The sequence below is a fragment of the Prunus avium genome, chromosome 3 (genome assembly GCF_965620075.1).
Source record: "Prunus avium chromosome 3, drPruAviu1.hap1.1, whole genome shotgun sequence".
Lineage (NCBI taxonomy): Eukaryota > Viridiplantae > Streptophyta > Magnoliopsida > Rosales > Rosaceae > Prunus > Prunus avium.
Window position 1 is genome coordinate 39,222,625 of NC_142286.1, and position 16,995 is coordinate 39,239,619.

Below are 16,995 nucleotides of genomic sequence, written 5' to 3' on the forward strand. Positions count from 1 at the left end.
TTTGTTTTGGGCTGCCCAACTAAAGCCCACAATAGAATTTGCAATATGGCTACCCATCCCAAAATTACATAGTTAAATAAAAGTGGAAATTGCAAGAAGAATTTCATGCAGGATGTAAAAACAAGGCATGTAAATGAGTTCATGCCTGCACTGTACCCATTTATTTTCTTCCATTTTGCTGCTTCACGATGCATACCATGTAAATCACAAGTCGTGCAAAACAAATGATCTTCTGGGTCTTCCTCTCTCAGCACGAAGAGTCCCATCAAATCCCAGTGGTTGCTGGGTCGACAGGCCTCATAGAGTTAGACGATAAATTTTGAAGTGACATTGTCGTGCCGAGAAATTACTAGGAATCAAACCGAATCAATTTAGGAAGTTGGGATTGAAAGTAGTGAAAGCAAAACGCTTCCCTGCTCTTGTGCATCTCAGCAGCGTAAAGTGGCCGGACAGAACGCATCATCACTAGCTGATTGGCAACCGCGGCTTTGTATCAAGAATCAAAAGGTTCAAACCAAAAGAATAGAAAAAAGAAGAGGTGAAAATAGGGACAATGTAGGTTTGGGCGCAATTGTAACAACACCAAAAAGGGAGAGGGAGAGAGAGAGAGGGAGAGGGAGAGAGAGAGAGAACAAGGGAGGGAGGGGGATGTGTTCAGTAACAAACATTATATGAATTTCTATCATTCTATATGTCGACATTTTTCTTTTCTAACAAACATTATGTCGACATTTTTGGTATCATATACATGCGAGTGCGACATATGTAGATGCCCTCTTATCTTATGTGTCAGCATGAAATGAAACCAGTATTCATCCTAAGATAATAACCTGCCTCGCATTTTAAACATATTAAGATATACTTACCAACTCTTTAATTGTTGTGCAAGTGCAAATACCATTACCAACTCAATTTATGAATATTTTACACAACCACCTCAAGAATCGAATCAAGTTACAATTATGAAAATGTCTTTTACTCTGGAAACTAATTCCATGATTTGTTCTAAACTGCCAGCCTCAGAAAATAAAAATAAAAATGTAGGACGACCACCGTATGATGAAATCACTAGACGAATATTTTAAGCGTATAGCCGCTCGGCTATACTATTAAAATATTCGAATATATTTAGACAGTATAGCCGATATCAAGGGGAGGAGCCCAATTTTCAATTTCAAGTGCATTCAGCAGTGAAAGCAAAGCGCTTCCCATCTTTAACAGCGAGACTCCAATGATCTACTCCAGGTGTGTATCGATTCTCCTTGCTACCACCCATTACAGGCAGGAAGTCTACCTCTCCAAAGTTGAGTTGCCCAACAAGAAGCAATGAAGCAAAAGACTGCTGGCAAGCCAAAATTCCTGTCAAGGGGAAAAAAATATGATGAAAACTAAATACTATCATTTTCACTATCAAAGTGACAAGCAAGTGTGCATAAAAATATGATTACCAAATCTGTCAGCCGCAGACAAGTGTTTCTTTTCTATAGCATTTCTAAGTGCAACTTCACTTAGAAATGCATAATGCTTTGTTTTTATAGAAATTTAGTGAAATACCCATTCCTAGACATAAAACTATAAATATACCCTATACCATTCATTATATATAAACACACCCAAAATAAACCCAAAATTTTACAGCTATCGATTTCTTAAATTCAACAGCTATGTTTGATTACTATTTTGCCCTTTTGCTTTGTCTATTAATCAACTCAATCTTCATCAACCAGCATCTCGAACTTTTTTCTTCTTCTTCAACAATGGCGAGGTTCATTGAGCTCTGCTTCTGGCTTTTCTCCTAGTCCAACTTCGTCCTCTCCACCATAGCTCTCGTCGACGCCATCGCCGCAACCCGCCGCCGATTCACCTTCGCCCAAAACTCCATCTCTGATTTTCCTTCCTCCATCTCTGTCGGATGCTCCAATTAACACACCACATCCTTCTTCACCTTCGGCGCCACCGCCATCATCTCCGTCTCAATCTTCGTTGGCCGACGACAAGCCTCCAATTCCTTCTCCAGCGCCGTCGAATCCGAGCGAGGTCAACCACAGCAACCTCGAACGGAGACGTAGCTAAGAACTCCTCTAGAGAAATGAGCATGGCAAGGAAGGCAGAGATCGTACTTGGAATGATCGTTGGATAACATTCGTCGATCTCAGTACGGATACGACGCCAGGAGAGAGATTCTCTGAAGAACTACTCATAGTCTCTCATACGCAAAAGCTCTTACAGGTTATTGTGAAAATTTTAATTTCTTGTATTTTTTGTTGTTGTTAATTTCTGTGTTTGCTTAGTGTATGATTGAATTGAGGTTTTGGCGATGGTGATATGGTGATTCAATTTGATTCTTCATTCTTTTGCACACCAGCGGTGGCAGAGTTGGTGGTTGTTAGAATTTTGGGATGAGTTCTTGGTGTAAAATACTTAATTAGTCAATATGAGTCATTGATGTATTGGCTTTTCGATTTTAGAATGATATAATAATTGGAATTAGTGATTTAGAATTCATTATGCATGTTTTTCTCACTGTTGTTGGCTTGTTTGGCTCTATATGTGTATGCTATCTAATGTTTGTGAGCAAATTGCCATCTAAGTTTAGTTTTATGTAACCTGATTATGTAGGCTTATGAGGCAGATTTCAGCATATCGTTGATGCATCACATGCCATTTCTTGTCTTGAAAAAAAATTGTAATATTTGTTTAAGGCAATGCTCATTTTGCAGCTACCTAAATTGCTTCAATGGGTTTGTAGGTCATTGAAGCAATTAGCTACCTGATTCCTTTTCTAACAGGTTACAGCAACAATGTCTTTTGCAGCAGCTTCTGCCTCAGCTTGCATAACTGTGTTGTACTTTAGTAACTTGAGCCACTGCAATTTTGGAGAGGAATGCCAAAAATACCATATGGCAGTTGCATTGGCGTACCTGAGCTGGGTAACAATTGCAATTTCTTCTCTAATTATGCTATGGCTATTGGAAGCATGTTAGACCACTTGTTTGTATAGGCCATAGGATTTGTTTCATCTCATTGTAGCCCTTCTTTGTCATATATATTTTGTATTTTTTTTTTTCTTTGGAACAGAAACAAGAAATTGCAGTGTCAATATAAAAGGAAACAAACTGGATAGAACATAACAGTACAATATTAAAAACTTACTCTCATTATGTTGTCTTTCCACTGGAAGGAGTGAGATTAGAGTTGGAAAACAGTTGCATCAAACAGGAATTAACAAATGAATTTACATTTACTTGTAAAGTTGAAGGATTAGCAAAAGGAATTACTACTTTTTCTGTAAAATTTGTCCAAATTGATGTCCAAATTGATGATGATGTGAATTAGTTAGTGGGAGAAAGATCCTCATGAGTTTGTAATATTATTAAGGAGAAAGGCAGAGAGTGCATGCTTTTTTCCTTCCAGTTTTCCACTATGAGTTAGCTAACAATGATTTTGCATATAAGAACTTAAACTATATATTTGTATTGTTGGTGTGGCATCTTGCCACTACATCTTCATTTTCTTTTCTAATACAAATTGAACAAAAGAAAAAAAAAATGATAATTAATGTTCTTGGATTTAGATTCTAGGTGATCTAGGTTCTTTGTGATTTTAATGCGCAAACCATTATTTAGTGTTGACTTGGTTTTGATGTTTGGTACTGTTTGGATTCTTTATCGTACCTATTATGCAAATGAAATTATGTAGTTGTTAACTTCCAGTAAGTGGTATGAACAGTTGTTATACTGTTCATACCCTGCAATTGAGGATTTCTATGACATAGTATTAACAGTGTACTTTTATGACATAGTATTAACAGATTTTCAGTAACAAACCATGCTCGATATTTTGCTCTATATATAGTTGTGCACTTGAAGTTTATGATATGCATAATGTGATTTTTACTATGAATATAGTTCTATGACATAGTATTAACAGTGTACTTTTTTTCTTTTTCTTGTAAAGGTATTTCCTTTTGCCTTTGCGATTGTTTCTGGTGAAACTGTGGACAATTGGAGGTGGTTTCTGCAAAGGATATCGGATGTCTTGCTAGGCTTTTTTGAGTTGTTTTTTTTTTGAATTTTTGTATGAAATGGTATTAACAATGTACTTTTATGACATGGTATTAACAATGTATTTCTATGATATGGTATTAACAATGTACTTCGGGCTTGCTGGGCTTTTTTGGTTTTTTTTTTTTTTTGAATTTTTGTATGAAATGGTATTAACAATCTATTTCTATGACATGGTATTAACAATGTACTTCTATGATATGGTATTAACAATGTACTTCAGGCTTGCTGGGCTTGTTTTGGGTGTTTTTTGAGTTTTTTATGTTGGGCTTGTTTTAAGTTAATCAATGGCAGTCATGTAATTTATAGGAACTTCAACACTCATTTCTTATGTAGTAAATGGTTTTTGGGTATGTTTCTAAAGTGCATTCCATGTGGGGTTTTTTTATAATTTCAACCCCTATTTTGGGTATACTACTAAAGCTCCCTTGTTTTTATTGCATTAGAGCTCAGACAAAAGGAAACAAAAGGAAACCTGGTCAAACTCCAAATTCTGATCTTTGACTTTGACAGAAATAACCGGGTAACCCTTTTGCTGTGTCCATGAATTCATTAGCAATCAGAGCAAATATACAGTAGTCATTTCAACGGGTTTAAGTTAAAAGTAATGTGCTAAATCATGAAAATTTGGATTTAAATATATATTTTTAAATATTCAAATATATTTAAAGGGTATAGCCGTGGCTATACTATTAAAACATTCAAATATATTTCAAGAGTATCGCCGCGCGGCTATACTATTCAAATATTCGAATATATTCAGAGTATAGCCGCCCGGCTATACTATCAAATATTCGAATATATTCAACAAGTATAACCGCCCGGCTATACTATTAAGATATTCAAATATATTTTAAGAGTATAGCAGCGCGGCTATATGATTTAAATATTCGAATATATTCAAAGCATATAGCCGCTCGGCTATACTATTAAAATATTCGAATACATTGAACAAGTATAGCGGCGCGGCTATAATATTAAAATATTCGATTATATTCAAAGATTATAGCCGCGCGGCCATACTATTTGAAATATCAAAGGCAGGAGCCCGGTTTCAATTTCAAGTGTATATCGATTCTCCAAAGTTTGAGTTGCTGAGTTAAAACCATTCAATTTACCCATGAACTACAAATTATATGATTTGTGTTGGACTACAAATACTTACTAACAAATTGATTTTCCAGTTCACATCAGCACAAAAAGTACCCGTGAGCTAAGTAGAAACCAGCAAAGAAAGGCTACAACTCAACAAAGCCTTAATCCCGATCCCGATATATGGGCTCAGCTACACTACCCTTATAATATGGTAACTTCACATTTTTTTCATATTTAAAAATATTAAATTTAAAAACAAAATCAGATAATAGATCCTACTTTTATGGAACATAACTACCCATGTTATCTTTAGGAGGCATCCGCCCCAGATAAACTACCCACCTCTCAGTGGAACATAACTACCCATGTTATCTTTTCTTAATTCTAAAAATTTTAAAAAAAATTTAAATTAAAAAAAACCAATTGGCGGGCTAGTATATATATATATACACACACATGAGCACACACAAATACTTATATACATCTATAATATATATACATTTATAAATAAGAGCAAAATGACATAAAGACATGGTATAAATGACATTCTCATTCACAAACGTGTATGCACGCAGCACAAACGTACACTTCATTCTATGCAATCTTATTAAGGCAGGCATGAAATGAGACCACTATTCATTTTGGCTTGAATTTCATCCATCGTCCGGATTGTGGTGTGGAGTGGCACAATCAATCTCTCTGTTCTGTCTATCTCGTCTCTGTTTTGATACTGTTCTTCTTAGTTCTACTACTACTGGTGCAAAACCCTCCAAAAGGGCCCATCGTAAGAAAATAACCTGGCTTGCATTTTAAACATAAGATATACTTACCAACTCTTTAGATGTTGCAAGTGCAAATACCAACTCAATTTATGAACATCATACAGAACCACCTCAAGAATCGAATCAAGTTACAATTATGAAAATGTCTTTTACTTTGGAAACTAATTCCATGATATGTTCTAAACTACCAGCCTCAGAAAAGAAAAAGAAAAATGTAAGACGACGACCGTATGATGGAAATCACCAGCCATCTACTTCGGAGCTAGTCTAATTGGGCATATAGAGAATGAAACACAACGAGCAGCTTTTGCCAGCATGAACCGCTCATTTTCTGTCAGTGGCCTCTCAATCACCTTCACAACATTCACATCCTATCAAAAAAGTCAAAACAGCCATCAGAATTGGAGATACAACCCCCCACAAGTGAAGTGATCATAGTCATCATAGGATATATAAAAGGAGAAAGATCAATCTTTCCCGAATAGCACATCATGTGTCATTATCCTTTGGGAAGCATACGCACTGGACAAGTCCAATTTCTGCTTCTTGGAAGAGAAAACAAGTCCAGAGATTTAATGTACTAATACTTGTTTAAATTTATATCAAAATGAAAACAATTGACGAAACAGAAATGCGCAAGTGCAATGACTGACCTTTATCTGTTGTTGAACACAAGGTCTCACACTGGCAGTATCACCGATGATGATTATATTGTTGACATTTCCACTTTGATCCCTTTCAGAGGGGGAGGATGTCGAATGCCGCCATTGCCCATTAACAATGAACTTGTAGTAATACCTGCAGGTCATGAGCATAATACCATTTAAAACGAAATTTAGATAAACTCATCATGTGATACTTCCAGATTAGCTAGTCTAAGAAAACTTGAAAAAATTAAACAAAAAACTCATGCGTATAAAACTCTAACTCTACACATATGCATATTAAATGTGTTTCTGAGGTTTAAGTGATAAAGTTAATTAAGAAAAATAGAAATCACAATGCATCAGCTTTACAAGTTTTTCAAGCACTGGAGTTAACCAAGGGCATCAGGTCTCGTATTTTGATCCCTTTGACAATAACAAAATAAGTAATACAATGCTTTTTCACTTACTTTCCTTGTGAAAGTCTAACTTCTGCTTCCCATCGTGATCCACCTTTGTGATTTGCCCGAATTGGTTCTTTCCAATTTGCAGTGAAATCTCCAACCAAGGTTACATCCTCCCCCTGTAAAAAGAGACAGAGACGAAGCACCAACAGACACAAAGTAGTTCCATTACTGCTCAAATATAGAAGGTATAATATGCTTTAAAGACTACATGCTTAAAAACTATTTACAGAACTAGTCCTAGGCCATGTAAGGCATTGCGAAAGAAATTTCTTTCATTGTCCCTTCAGATTTATTCAATGACCATCGCCACTGCTAAAGTATACATTATATACTTGAATTGAAACTGAACTTGTCAACTACCTCTTGCCCATTCCATACAAATGTCACAGCATGTGTTGGAGGTCCTTCATGCTTGCCATTTTCCACCATGGCTATAAGATCCCATGTTGCCCAAGCAATTGCCGGTCTGCATAAAAATTTCAAGAATACCGGAATCACAATAAGTGACTTCTTTCTTTTGATTAGTCAGTCACAAGCGAGGGAATTTTTTCTTTTCATTCTGTATAGAACTCAAAAAATGAGGAGGGTTAACGAGAATAACCTGTCAGGCCTGCATAAATGCAACCCAGTTACAAAATTATAAGCTGCGTGAAGGGAAGTATCAGTCATCCAGTGCAGGTATGCTATTACGCAAGCAGGAGACCGATTAAAACCAGTCGTACAAGTCACAAAAACACGAAGATTCTTTTTCAATAAGCGTAATAATAAGCCCACACAAAATGGTAGTTTCTTCCTCAAATCAAAAGAATCTCCCTCCCTGCCAAAAATAAAAATGTTCAAACATTTTATGAGGTCTAGCTAGTGAGTTATAAGCAACTAAAGCATTACCCTTTGACACATTCAGAAAGTCCTTTCCGTTTCTGAAATTTGCATTACATTATGAGGAATATCATCCTAAATTAATTTTAATTCCTTCTTTGGTTGAAAGTACATGACACTACTAATGCATTTAAGCTAAATGTCCAGAAACTAGTCAGATGCTGAAATTTAATAATTCATCAGAAGTGCTAACATTATTCCTGATTAATATTTGATTAAACAATTGTTGAAACCACAAGAAGCAAGCACATGCACAACCTCCATGATTTGAAGTGACTTCAAAAGAAGATCTAGCAAATTTATATCATCAATAAATAGAAGATTGTACAGAATTTTTTATTTGTTTACCTTATTGGATAGTTGATCATCAGAATGTTGAATTTTTGGCACGACTCATTTATTGAGTTGGAATTTATTCCCCAATTTTCTGTCTCAGTTCCACTTTGGAAATTCAGTATAGCAGTGACTCCCTGTATGAAGAATTTCCATAGAAGTTAAAGAGAGATATGGAAAGGAAGTTGATACAATATCACAATGCGTATGTAGACTACAAATTTCCAATGACACAACAACCAAAAAAAAGTTCTTTTGCATAAAAATACATGGTGTAACAGCACTCACCGCGACATTGGACAATGTCTCCACATCATCTTCTGTTTGTATACATGATCCAACATATATTTGCTCTGTAATCTAACAAATGAAAAACATAATGAATGAGCAAGTCAACGAAAATTCCAACTCATACAAACTATGCTATCGAAAGAACAAAAAGTTATTCAGTACAAGTATATAGTCAAAGAATTTGATGCATATCACACCTTACTGTAGCGCATGCCAATAGAGTGGTTATAGTATAGCTCGCCTTTAGAGCGATCCAGTGCCTTAATATATTCCTCAAGTGGGAAATTTCCATGAGCCCATTCTCCATGTTCCGACTCCTCTTCAGAAAATATACAAACAAGTTTGCTCAAGGGTTGGGCAAGAGTATTCGTCTGCATTTGTGATCGAACACGACCATTTTGGCCATTCAACAAATTCCATCCTTGTGACTTTAGAAACTTTGAGGAGAACGTAACAAAGCCAGACTTCCCAGTGTTTTCGGTAGCTGATTGCAAACTTGAAGCCAACACAGTCTTGTTCCAAGTGGCAAAAGGAACTCGACCTCTATTGAAAAGATTATCAAGATCATTCAAAAGAAGCAGCTGCTGAATTGGAAAAGGTGAGAGTGGTCTCTCAAGAACCAGGCTAAAAGATCCTGCTTTCTCCGTGAGCATCTTCCTGAAGAAACCAAAGACTGAAAAAAATAAAAACAAAAACAAAAACAAAAATGAACTGACAATCTTTCGCAGCGAAATCACAAACAAAATTGAATTTTTTCAAAGGCTAATTGGGACATTTAATCCAAAATTCATTCAATGAAATTATGAAATGCAAAATGTTAATAGCATACTGTGTATCACCAAAGTCCTTGGCCTCAAGAAGCCTCTCTCCAGACGAATCACCAGCCTTTTTCAGTGTGTCACCCACCATTACTATCCTCGACTTCTCCGCATTGCCCTGAAAAATCGAATTCAAGAAAACAAATAAACCAATCAAAACAGAGAAACAGAATCAGTCAGACCAAAAGGTCTGAACTTTTGTTGAAAGAAGAGAGAGAGCGGACGGAAATACCCCTTTCTTGAGGGAGTGGACAAAGATTTTGCCGTCGACGGAGAGCGCGAATCGAATTCCGAGCGGTTTGTCGAGAGTGACCATGTACTCATTCAAGTTCATCTTGAATGATGACGAACTGTTGGACATCGCGAGAATCCTAACGGTTCCGCCATTGGAGCGAAGCTTCTCTGGACGACTCATCGTTGAACGGCCATTTATGAAAGACACGCGTCCGCCCCAAAAGGAGGAGGAGCAGCCGTGGAGCAACGGCGGAGATGAAGGATCGAGAGCTCTGCTACTCGGCAGTTGCAGAGTGACCATGTTCTTGAGGAATTCCAGACAGTTTTTTTCTGTTGCAAAGTGTGAAATGGAGCTTCAGATCATGTGCTGGAAGCTTCAGCTGAATTCTACGAGCTTTCCAGCGCTTTTTGTTTGTTTGGCGTTTCCGGATATCTGCAGTGCCACGTCGGATGAGTATAAAAAAGTTTGCACCACTCATGGCCCATACAAAAGATGACGTTGATTTGTGTAAGGAAAGTATCGTAATTTTGAATTGATGATGAACGAGCGTAGATCAATCACGAATAGTCACGAGAAGCATGGGAATATGTTTTCCCGCCAGATATTTTACGATGCATTTCTGACCGTTGATGAACTTATCAGACTATTTTAGAAGAACCTTGACCTTTCAATGTATCCAACCAATTAGCTTTGGCATTTTGGTAAAGTTGCAGACTTGAGTGACTAGATTAGTGAGTGGACAGCAAAACATCTAAAAATGTGGCATGGAACAATTGCCCAATTGTGACAGCAAATGACCCTTTTCCTTATGAGCATTTTGGATGAATCAATGTTTTGGTAATTCATCCCTACATCATCATTTTGACAAAGTGATGAGACTGAAAAGTACGAGAATGTCTAATTTATCATGATATAAGAGATTATAAGAAGAGTGATATTCATCATCTTTTGATACGATTTATCTATCTCCTACGATACGATACATATTTTTTGTTGATTTTTATAAATTTTCTTATACGAGCAATCTTCCGAGATAACTTAATCACATTAATAGCAAATTGAGTCCCTTGAAATGTCACTTGGGATGTCATAAAAAGGTTTTTTACACTCAACCCATAAAAACATTTCTTTATAGAGAAGACCAATTATATAATATAAGTTAGAATGGAATTGATCAACAAGAAGAAAGGCTTTTCGAAGCCCTATAGTACATGTTATATATAATGGTGCACAATTTCCAAGCCGTTGTATTGCGAAGCACGATCCTGACCTCTCGGATCACAAAATTAATAATATTTTAGGCGTTAGTTAATAATATAATGTGCTTTTCCAGGCATGTTCCACAAATGAAGTTAACTTGATACACACTCCTAATTTTTTTCACATTTTCACATTGTTTTTTCTTCTTTTATTTTATGTCAACAAGATCAAGGTGAGGTAGGTGAAAGTATTTTTCTGAGAATTCACATTCAAAGCATATTTTGAAACTGTCAATCGGGACATGGCTAGCTCAGCTTGAGATGAGACCGATGACCCAACAACCAAATGAGATTTGTACAAAGCGTATTAATCAAACATAGAGGAACTAAATGAATGGAGTTTGAACTCGAGACCACTAGTCTAGTAGTCTACAAGTCAAGGTCATTATTTTTTATCGGGCTAAACTCTAATGGCAAATTTGGCTATACTTATTAATTTGTTAAACCATCAATTTTCCATTAATGTTGTTAATAAACATAGAGGGACGCCACCTTTGGTATCCTGGTATTCTATGGTGGCCAATTAATGCAAAAACCCCCGATTGAAATTTGAGAGGACTGCCAACCAGTAAACTGGTCTGAAAATTCAAAGGATGGAGACACCCACTTTATTCTGGAGCCAATCAGCTACCCAAACACTAATTATCATTTAATCTTTGATTATTTTGAGCAATTATTTGTGTGAATGGAGCAAAATGGGGCTCTCAGAGCTTAGCAGCTGGCAGATTTGCACTCAGAAAATTAGGTCAACTTGCTTGCGTAGTGTTCCCATTTTGTCCACAAAAGTTTCAGGATTGAAGGTCTGAAGTGAAGATCCCGGCTTTTACTTTCTCGGATTTTCCAACATTAGTGCAAAAGTGGCGGAATTGGAAAATAACAGCAGCAGAGCAGCGGCGTAACCAGTTCAGTTGGACAAATGTTCAAAGAATAGAATTCAAGCTAGAAAAATATTCTGATTTTTCAACAGGGACAAGTTTTATTTTTGGACCGACGACCATATACTATATTTTGAATGCACACGATAAATCTAAATTACTATAAATTAATCTAATTTATAGAGAGAATGATTCAAACTCGGATAAAAGAGAGACGGCAGGCCAACAACAGAGAAAAAAGTCTGGGACCCGATGACAGCCAGCACCGGACTCACCATCAATTTAATTGTAGTTTGTGGTCCCTCCAATTTTAAGCAGAGCACAACAAAACTCGAACCTCATTTCACGAATCACTCATCGCATTCTCATTTCACTGTCTCTCGGATTAAGATTGAAACCCTAATACTGATATAATTTATTATTCGTTAGTGCTGGTGTGGATGTGAGCACAAACGACGTAATTACGCGCAAATACCTCTCTGCCTTTTGTAATGACCTTTTTCTTATTTTCTTTCGCTTTTGTAATTGTCCCCTCCAAATGTCGTTTTTTTAACACCGTGCGCATTTGCGTCATAATCGAGCCATAATTTATTGCGCAACCTAAAGCTAGCTAGCTACCATCCAAATTTGCGGCAATTCATAAACATTGAAAATCAAGCCTTATATATGAGACAACATATGTATTGAGTAGTTACTGCCTCAAGAGCAAGGCATTGCGTAAGATTTTTGTTCACTTTTTCTCATTGACTTTTTACAAATATATCAACTTTTAACTGTTTACATTTACATTACACCCAAATATATACTTCAAAAGCCAATTTCACCGTATAACTTTTATTTTTTATTTTTAAAAGCAATCTTAATGTTAAATTTCAGATATATTGTCTCCAACTTAGCCGCCCACAAAGCTTAGTAGGTGTGGAGTTTTATCTCAAAAGGCCTTGGTGTTATTAGGAGTGGAACCACTTATTATAAGTTGTAGTTTATTCAGTCAAGTTTTCGATATGGGACTTTATATTCTTCAACACGCCCCCTCACATGGGGCCACCACATAATGGGCTACACGTGGAGCTAAGTCCACATCAAAGTTAATTATTTGGGTTTGTGTGTAACGGAAGATTCATAGGCTATAGTTTGAGTCTAAGTTCGTCCGGTTGATGGCAACACCCAGTCAAAGTGTGGCCGGTAGGTCGAGTTAATAGCTACACCTAATCAAGGTGTGGCTAGTTTGAATCGGAGTTTGAGTTTGAATTGGGACTCGAAAAGTTACATGCACGAATAATTATTAATCGTTGATGTGCCGGAATCTTATACATGAATGGCTATATTTAGGGTTAGGGGTTCATAATTCTACCAATATCATAACTCAAAAAGTATCATATATGTGGACAGTAACAAAAATATTATAGATATACATGAGCTTTGAGAACAAGAGAAGATTTGCTAACAAATTTACAATAACCTTAATGCAAATCTATCCTTTGCACTCAAGTTTGATTCTTATTGTCGTAGTCTATTATATAGTTTACAATATCGTCTGTCAAACAAAAAGAATTCCAAGCCAAAAAGACTAAATTCATGCCGAAATGAAATACAACCCATAAAATTGATCTGAACTATCAATTAACTTAAAACTCACTCAAATACACTAACCTGTACATGTACGGGAAGTAAATTAAGTCCAAAATTAGGCAAAATAAGCATCAGTCGTCTAAAACTATAACTTAGATATGCTCGGAGAAAAAAACAAAACTATAATTAAGCTTATAGTGAGGACAAAACTATGATTAGAACCTGCACCTGCCAATCAGAGAGCAGGGAAGGTCCTACTCATGGCGTTGACGCTAGCAAAGAACCCAACGAGGTCTTGCCTATACGGAAGATAAGACCGTCTCTTGTTATACCCGTCCTTGGCCACCGTCTTGTTCCTCACGTAGAACGCCTCGTGAGCCATCGACACCGCCTTCGACCCTTTGGGCTTGTTCGGCCCAGGCCCTGACCCGGACCCGGAGCTCTTCTTAATTTCCTTGGTTTCTTCGTCTGCTGCCTTTTTGGAGCTCGACGACAAAGGGGTCAAGAACACAAACGAGTCCTTGCTACCGCTTTCGCTGTTGCTCCGCCGCAGCAAATCCCTTATGCTCCACCGCCTAGACGACGACGTTCCGGTCGACTTGCTCTTAATCTTGCACTTCCAGCGAGCGTCTTGTGCCACCGCGGATTTCGGCTTCCAAACGCAGTACGTCCCCTGTGGGACAGCATCCAGTTCGTCCACGTCGGAGGACGACGATGACGGCAGAGCAGCATCATCGTCGTCATCCTCCTCCTCTGCAACCGCCTTATTATTAGGGGCGGCCGCGAGATCTCGTTGCCTTTTGTCAAGCAGAAGGTCGCGGTTGAATACGGGGAAAACGGGACCGATCTGGTTGTCGTCAAAGAATACCTGGCTTCCGGTACTTTGAAAGGAGACGAACTCGAAGTCGTCGTCGACGTCGTCGTTTCTATGATCATCGTGTTCTTGCTGTTCAGCGGAGTTATTGGATTTGTCGAGCAAATTGAGGTGGTCGAACTCTCGGCAGACTTTGGCTGCGACGTCTGCAAGTTTGCTGGAGGCGTAGCTGTTGAAGCTGGGACAGACCAGTCCCTGTTCGAAATCGTCGTCTTGCATATTTTTTGTTCTTGTTTTTGTTTTTGTTTTTTGTTTTTGGCTGTGGGGGAGAAATAGAAGGGTTGTGAGTAAGTTGGTTTTCCCTCTATGCTTATATATATAGAGAGAGAGAGAGAGAGAGAGAGAGAGATTAGATATATAACGTGGGGCAGGAGCGGAGTAAGGTGATAATTAAATCAATAAGTAATTAGGGATTAAATGAAGTTGTGACATTATTAACGGTGGAGTCTTTGGGCTTCTCATAAGTTTGTTTCTTTCTTGTTTCTAAGGTGTTACGTGTGTGAGCGTGTTGGTAAACTTTCCTTATTCCTTCTTATCGCTCATTAATTTCACACGCTTGACGTCGTTACCCCACGAACGTGTCCGCGTGTCTGGATACAAAGGCAAGATGCACCAAAAAGGGCAATATCTTGCCACACAAAAAGACAAAGGGAAATAAATCAACAATTTCTTGTTAGTGTTGGATGCTTATTTGGATTGGGAAACAAACAAAGCAAAATAGGCAAGTTAATATAATGAATCTGATTTTTTTTTCTTCTCAATTTTATCAATTTTAGAAAAATTGTTTTTTTGGGAGTGATTCTTTCTAGATCGTTTTAGGTTTTTAGTTAGCTCATATCACTCGGGAAAGTTTTGCCTATGTCCTATATTGCTATTGTGATGATTCCATTTTCAGTTATTTTTTCCTTTATACTCTTTGTGACCGTTTGATGATCTAATAAACTTCTATCACTATTTATCAACAAAAAAAAAAGTTATTAGGTTGTTAACATTGTAAAATGGTCACTAAAAGTCCCTTTCTCAATTTTCTTTAATTTTGAAACGTCTCTTTATGTTAAAACTTACACTCTTATCTTGTGTTTGTTGCAATATAATTTTCGAGTTTGTTTTTCAACTTGTCTAATTATGATATTATATATTGCACGAGTTATAAATATAATTTTTTACTAGCGTGTGATAGAGGATTCAAACTTAAAATCCTTTTAATATTGAGAAGAGAAGTACTAATACACTAGTAACAATTAAGTGGTAACAAGCTAAAAAGACTTGACGGGTTCAATATTTAATAAAGAAAAATAAAATAAAATAAAATAACATAATTCAATTCAATTCTTTCTAATCTAATTACAAATTAATAAAATAAGATAAACTTGCCCTAGTTTCTTTGGTTTGATAGACAAAAAGAATGAAAGAAGCAGTATTCAAACAGATCACTGAAACGTGGTGGTTCTAGAACTAACCCCATGCGAACCCCGTGGGGCCGTAGACTTCTAGAAGGAAAATCGTGCACCGGAAAACCAGCAGAGCCGTTGATAAAAGTGACATGGAAATTAATAATGGGGATAGTAACAGAATAGGATAAGTTAGATAACCTTGTTTTGGAAGCAATATCAATTTTCAATATGCAATTATTATTATTATTATATATGCAATTTGGCCTAAATTGATGGGAAAAAAAAAAACTCTTTGAAACACAAGAAGCCACATGAAGCCATGCCAAAGTTACGTTTATTATTTAAATGAAAAAAAAGCCGACTACTAGTGTGGACTTTTGAGGTTATGTTAATATCAATTTCAATTCAATGTGTCGCCTAATTGCTGACCTTATGTGTATAGAGTTTACTGATTCTCATGTCTAAGCATACATTATACATACGTATGCACACACTTCATATAACCCACATTATTAGTAGAAAAGCCACGTGGCTAGATATAACCCGCATTATTAATTTGCAAGTCTTGTTTAATTACTGTTTAAGTGCGACAACATGTATTTCATATACGAGAGATATGATCAGCAAATGCGATACATCATACATGTAGTAGTATTACTCAATTTCTCGTTTCATTAGTAATTTCAAAAGTGACAATATACCTAAACCCTAAATAAGAAGAACGAAAGTTCCAAAGTCCAACTTAATTATATTCAAACATTAAAAAACTCTTGAACTCAGGCAGAAGCCATCCATTGGTCTTGAATGTCAAGGCCTTCTCAGTCTTTTTAATTAAGGAAAATGAAGCACTCTATAGATTATTATGAAATCCGTTGAATAACGTGAAAAACACGAAAGTGATTATATCTTCCGGCTACAAGAACAACAAACCATTTGCCACAAGTATCTTGGAAAAAAGATTGTGCTGATCAGAAAGTTCTTACTTGAAAAGCGGAAGCAGTAGCAGCAAATTGACCTTCTCCTCATGCCAGCCAGACTAGCAATTTGTGTTTCACACAATAAACAATTGAAGCCAGGCCACTGGCCAGCCTTGAGCCTTTCAAATAAAACGCATCCGTACTGCACGCTAAATGCATGCTAAGGGTCTCTTAATGGCTTTGCTTTGTGGAGGTATTAGTGTTGTTAATTATAAACTAATAATCCACCACGTGGGTTAACTTTCCTCTGGTTAATGCAATTAGTTTTATGTTCTTGGTGGACCTTCCAGCTCCATTTGATATCTTATATATTGATTGTAATGTTGATCTGCAAAATTAGTGGGATTGGATTTGCAGTAATCACCCTCTATCAATCTTTTTAATTTTTAATCTCTGCATCATTTTAATCATGGTTTAATTGTTAGTTTAGTGTGCA

At 36.8% G+C, this 16,995-nt stretch overlaps 2 protein-coding genes and 1 long non-coding RNA gene across 5 annotated transcripts; 1 reads left to right on the forward strand and 2 right to left on the reverse strand.

Annotated features, from left to right (window-relative positions):
- The first annotated feature begins 1,729 nt into the window (after window positions 1-1,729).
- LOC110765481 (uncharacterized) lies at window positions 1,730-4,155 on the forward strand. Of its 2 annotated transcripts, none has more exons than XR_015834402.1 (3): window positions 1,730-2,229; window positions 2,750-2,930; window positions 3,958-4,155. It is a non-coding gene; the product is annotated as an uncharacterized LOC110765481 (long non-coding RNA). The 2 variants fall into 2 exon arrangements; XR_002528048.2 differs by having other exon boundaries at window positions 2,815-2,930.
- Window positions 4,156-5,995: 1,840 nt separating this feature from the next.
- Window positions 5,996-10,024, reverse strand: LOC110753195 (phosphoglucan phosphatase LSF1, chloroplastic). 2 transcript variants are annotated; one of them, XM_021954070.2, is made up of 10 exons: window positions 9,606-10,024; window positions 9,385-9,491; window positions 8,753-9,212; window positions 8,553-8,624; window positions 8,280-8,401; window positions 7,654-7,869; window positions 7,413-7,518; window positions 7,056-7,168; window positions 6,595-6,739; window positions 5,996-6,312 (listed from the first exon to the last, which is right to left on the reverse strand). In XM_021954070.2, exons 1-10 carry the CDS (start codon window positions 9,906-9,908, stop codon window positions 6,193-6,195), a joined length of 1,764 nt encoding a protein of 587 aa, XP_021809762.2. In that variant the 5' UTR covers window positions 9,909-10,024; the 3' UTR covers window positions 5,996-6,192. The 2 variants fall into 2 exon arrangements, with proteins under 2 accessions (XP_021809762.2, XP_021809839.2); XM_021954147.2 differs by lacking the exon at window positions 9,606-10,024 and having other exon boundaries at window positions 8,753-9,228.
- Window positions 10,025-13,329: 3,305 nt separating this feature from the next.
- Window positions 13,330-14,539, reverse strand: LOC110767741 (uncharacterized). Its single transcript, XM_021971414.2, has one exon. It carries the CDS (start codon window positions 14,405-14,407, stop codon window positions 13,550-13,552), a length of 858 nt encoding a protein of 285 aa, XP_021827106.2. The 5' UTR covers window positions 14,408-14,539; the 3' UTR covers window positions 13,330-13,549.
- Between the last annotated feature and the right edge of the window lie 2,456 nt (window positions 14,540-16,995).

What these genes read in the sequence shown, in the direction of transcription:
- LOC110767741 (XM_021971414.2), bottom strand. Translation starts at nt 14,407, where the DNA reads ATGCAAGACGACGATTTCGAACAGGGACTGGTCTGTCCCAGCTTCAAC.
- LOC110753195 (XM_021954070.2), bottom strand. Translation starts at nt 9,908, where the DNA reads ATGGTCACTCTGCAACTGCCGAGTAGCAGAGCTCTCGATCCTTCATCT. An exon ending in AAGGACTTTGGTGATACACA is followed by an intron (nt 9,213 to 9,384) that starts GTATGCTATTAA and finishes TGGTTTCTTCAG; the next exon opens with GAAGATGCTCACGGAGAAAG. An exon ending in ATGATCAACTATCCAATAAG is followed by an intron (nt 7,870 to 8,279) that starts GTAAACAAATAA and finishes TATTTTTGGCAG; the next exon opens with GGAGGGAGATTCTTTTGATT.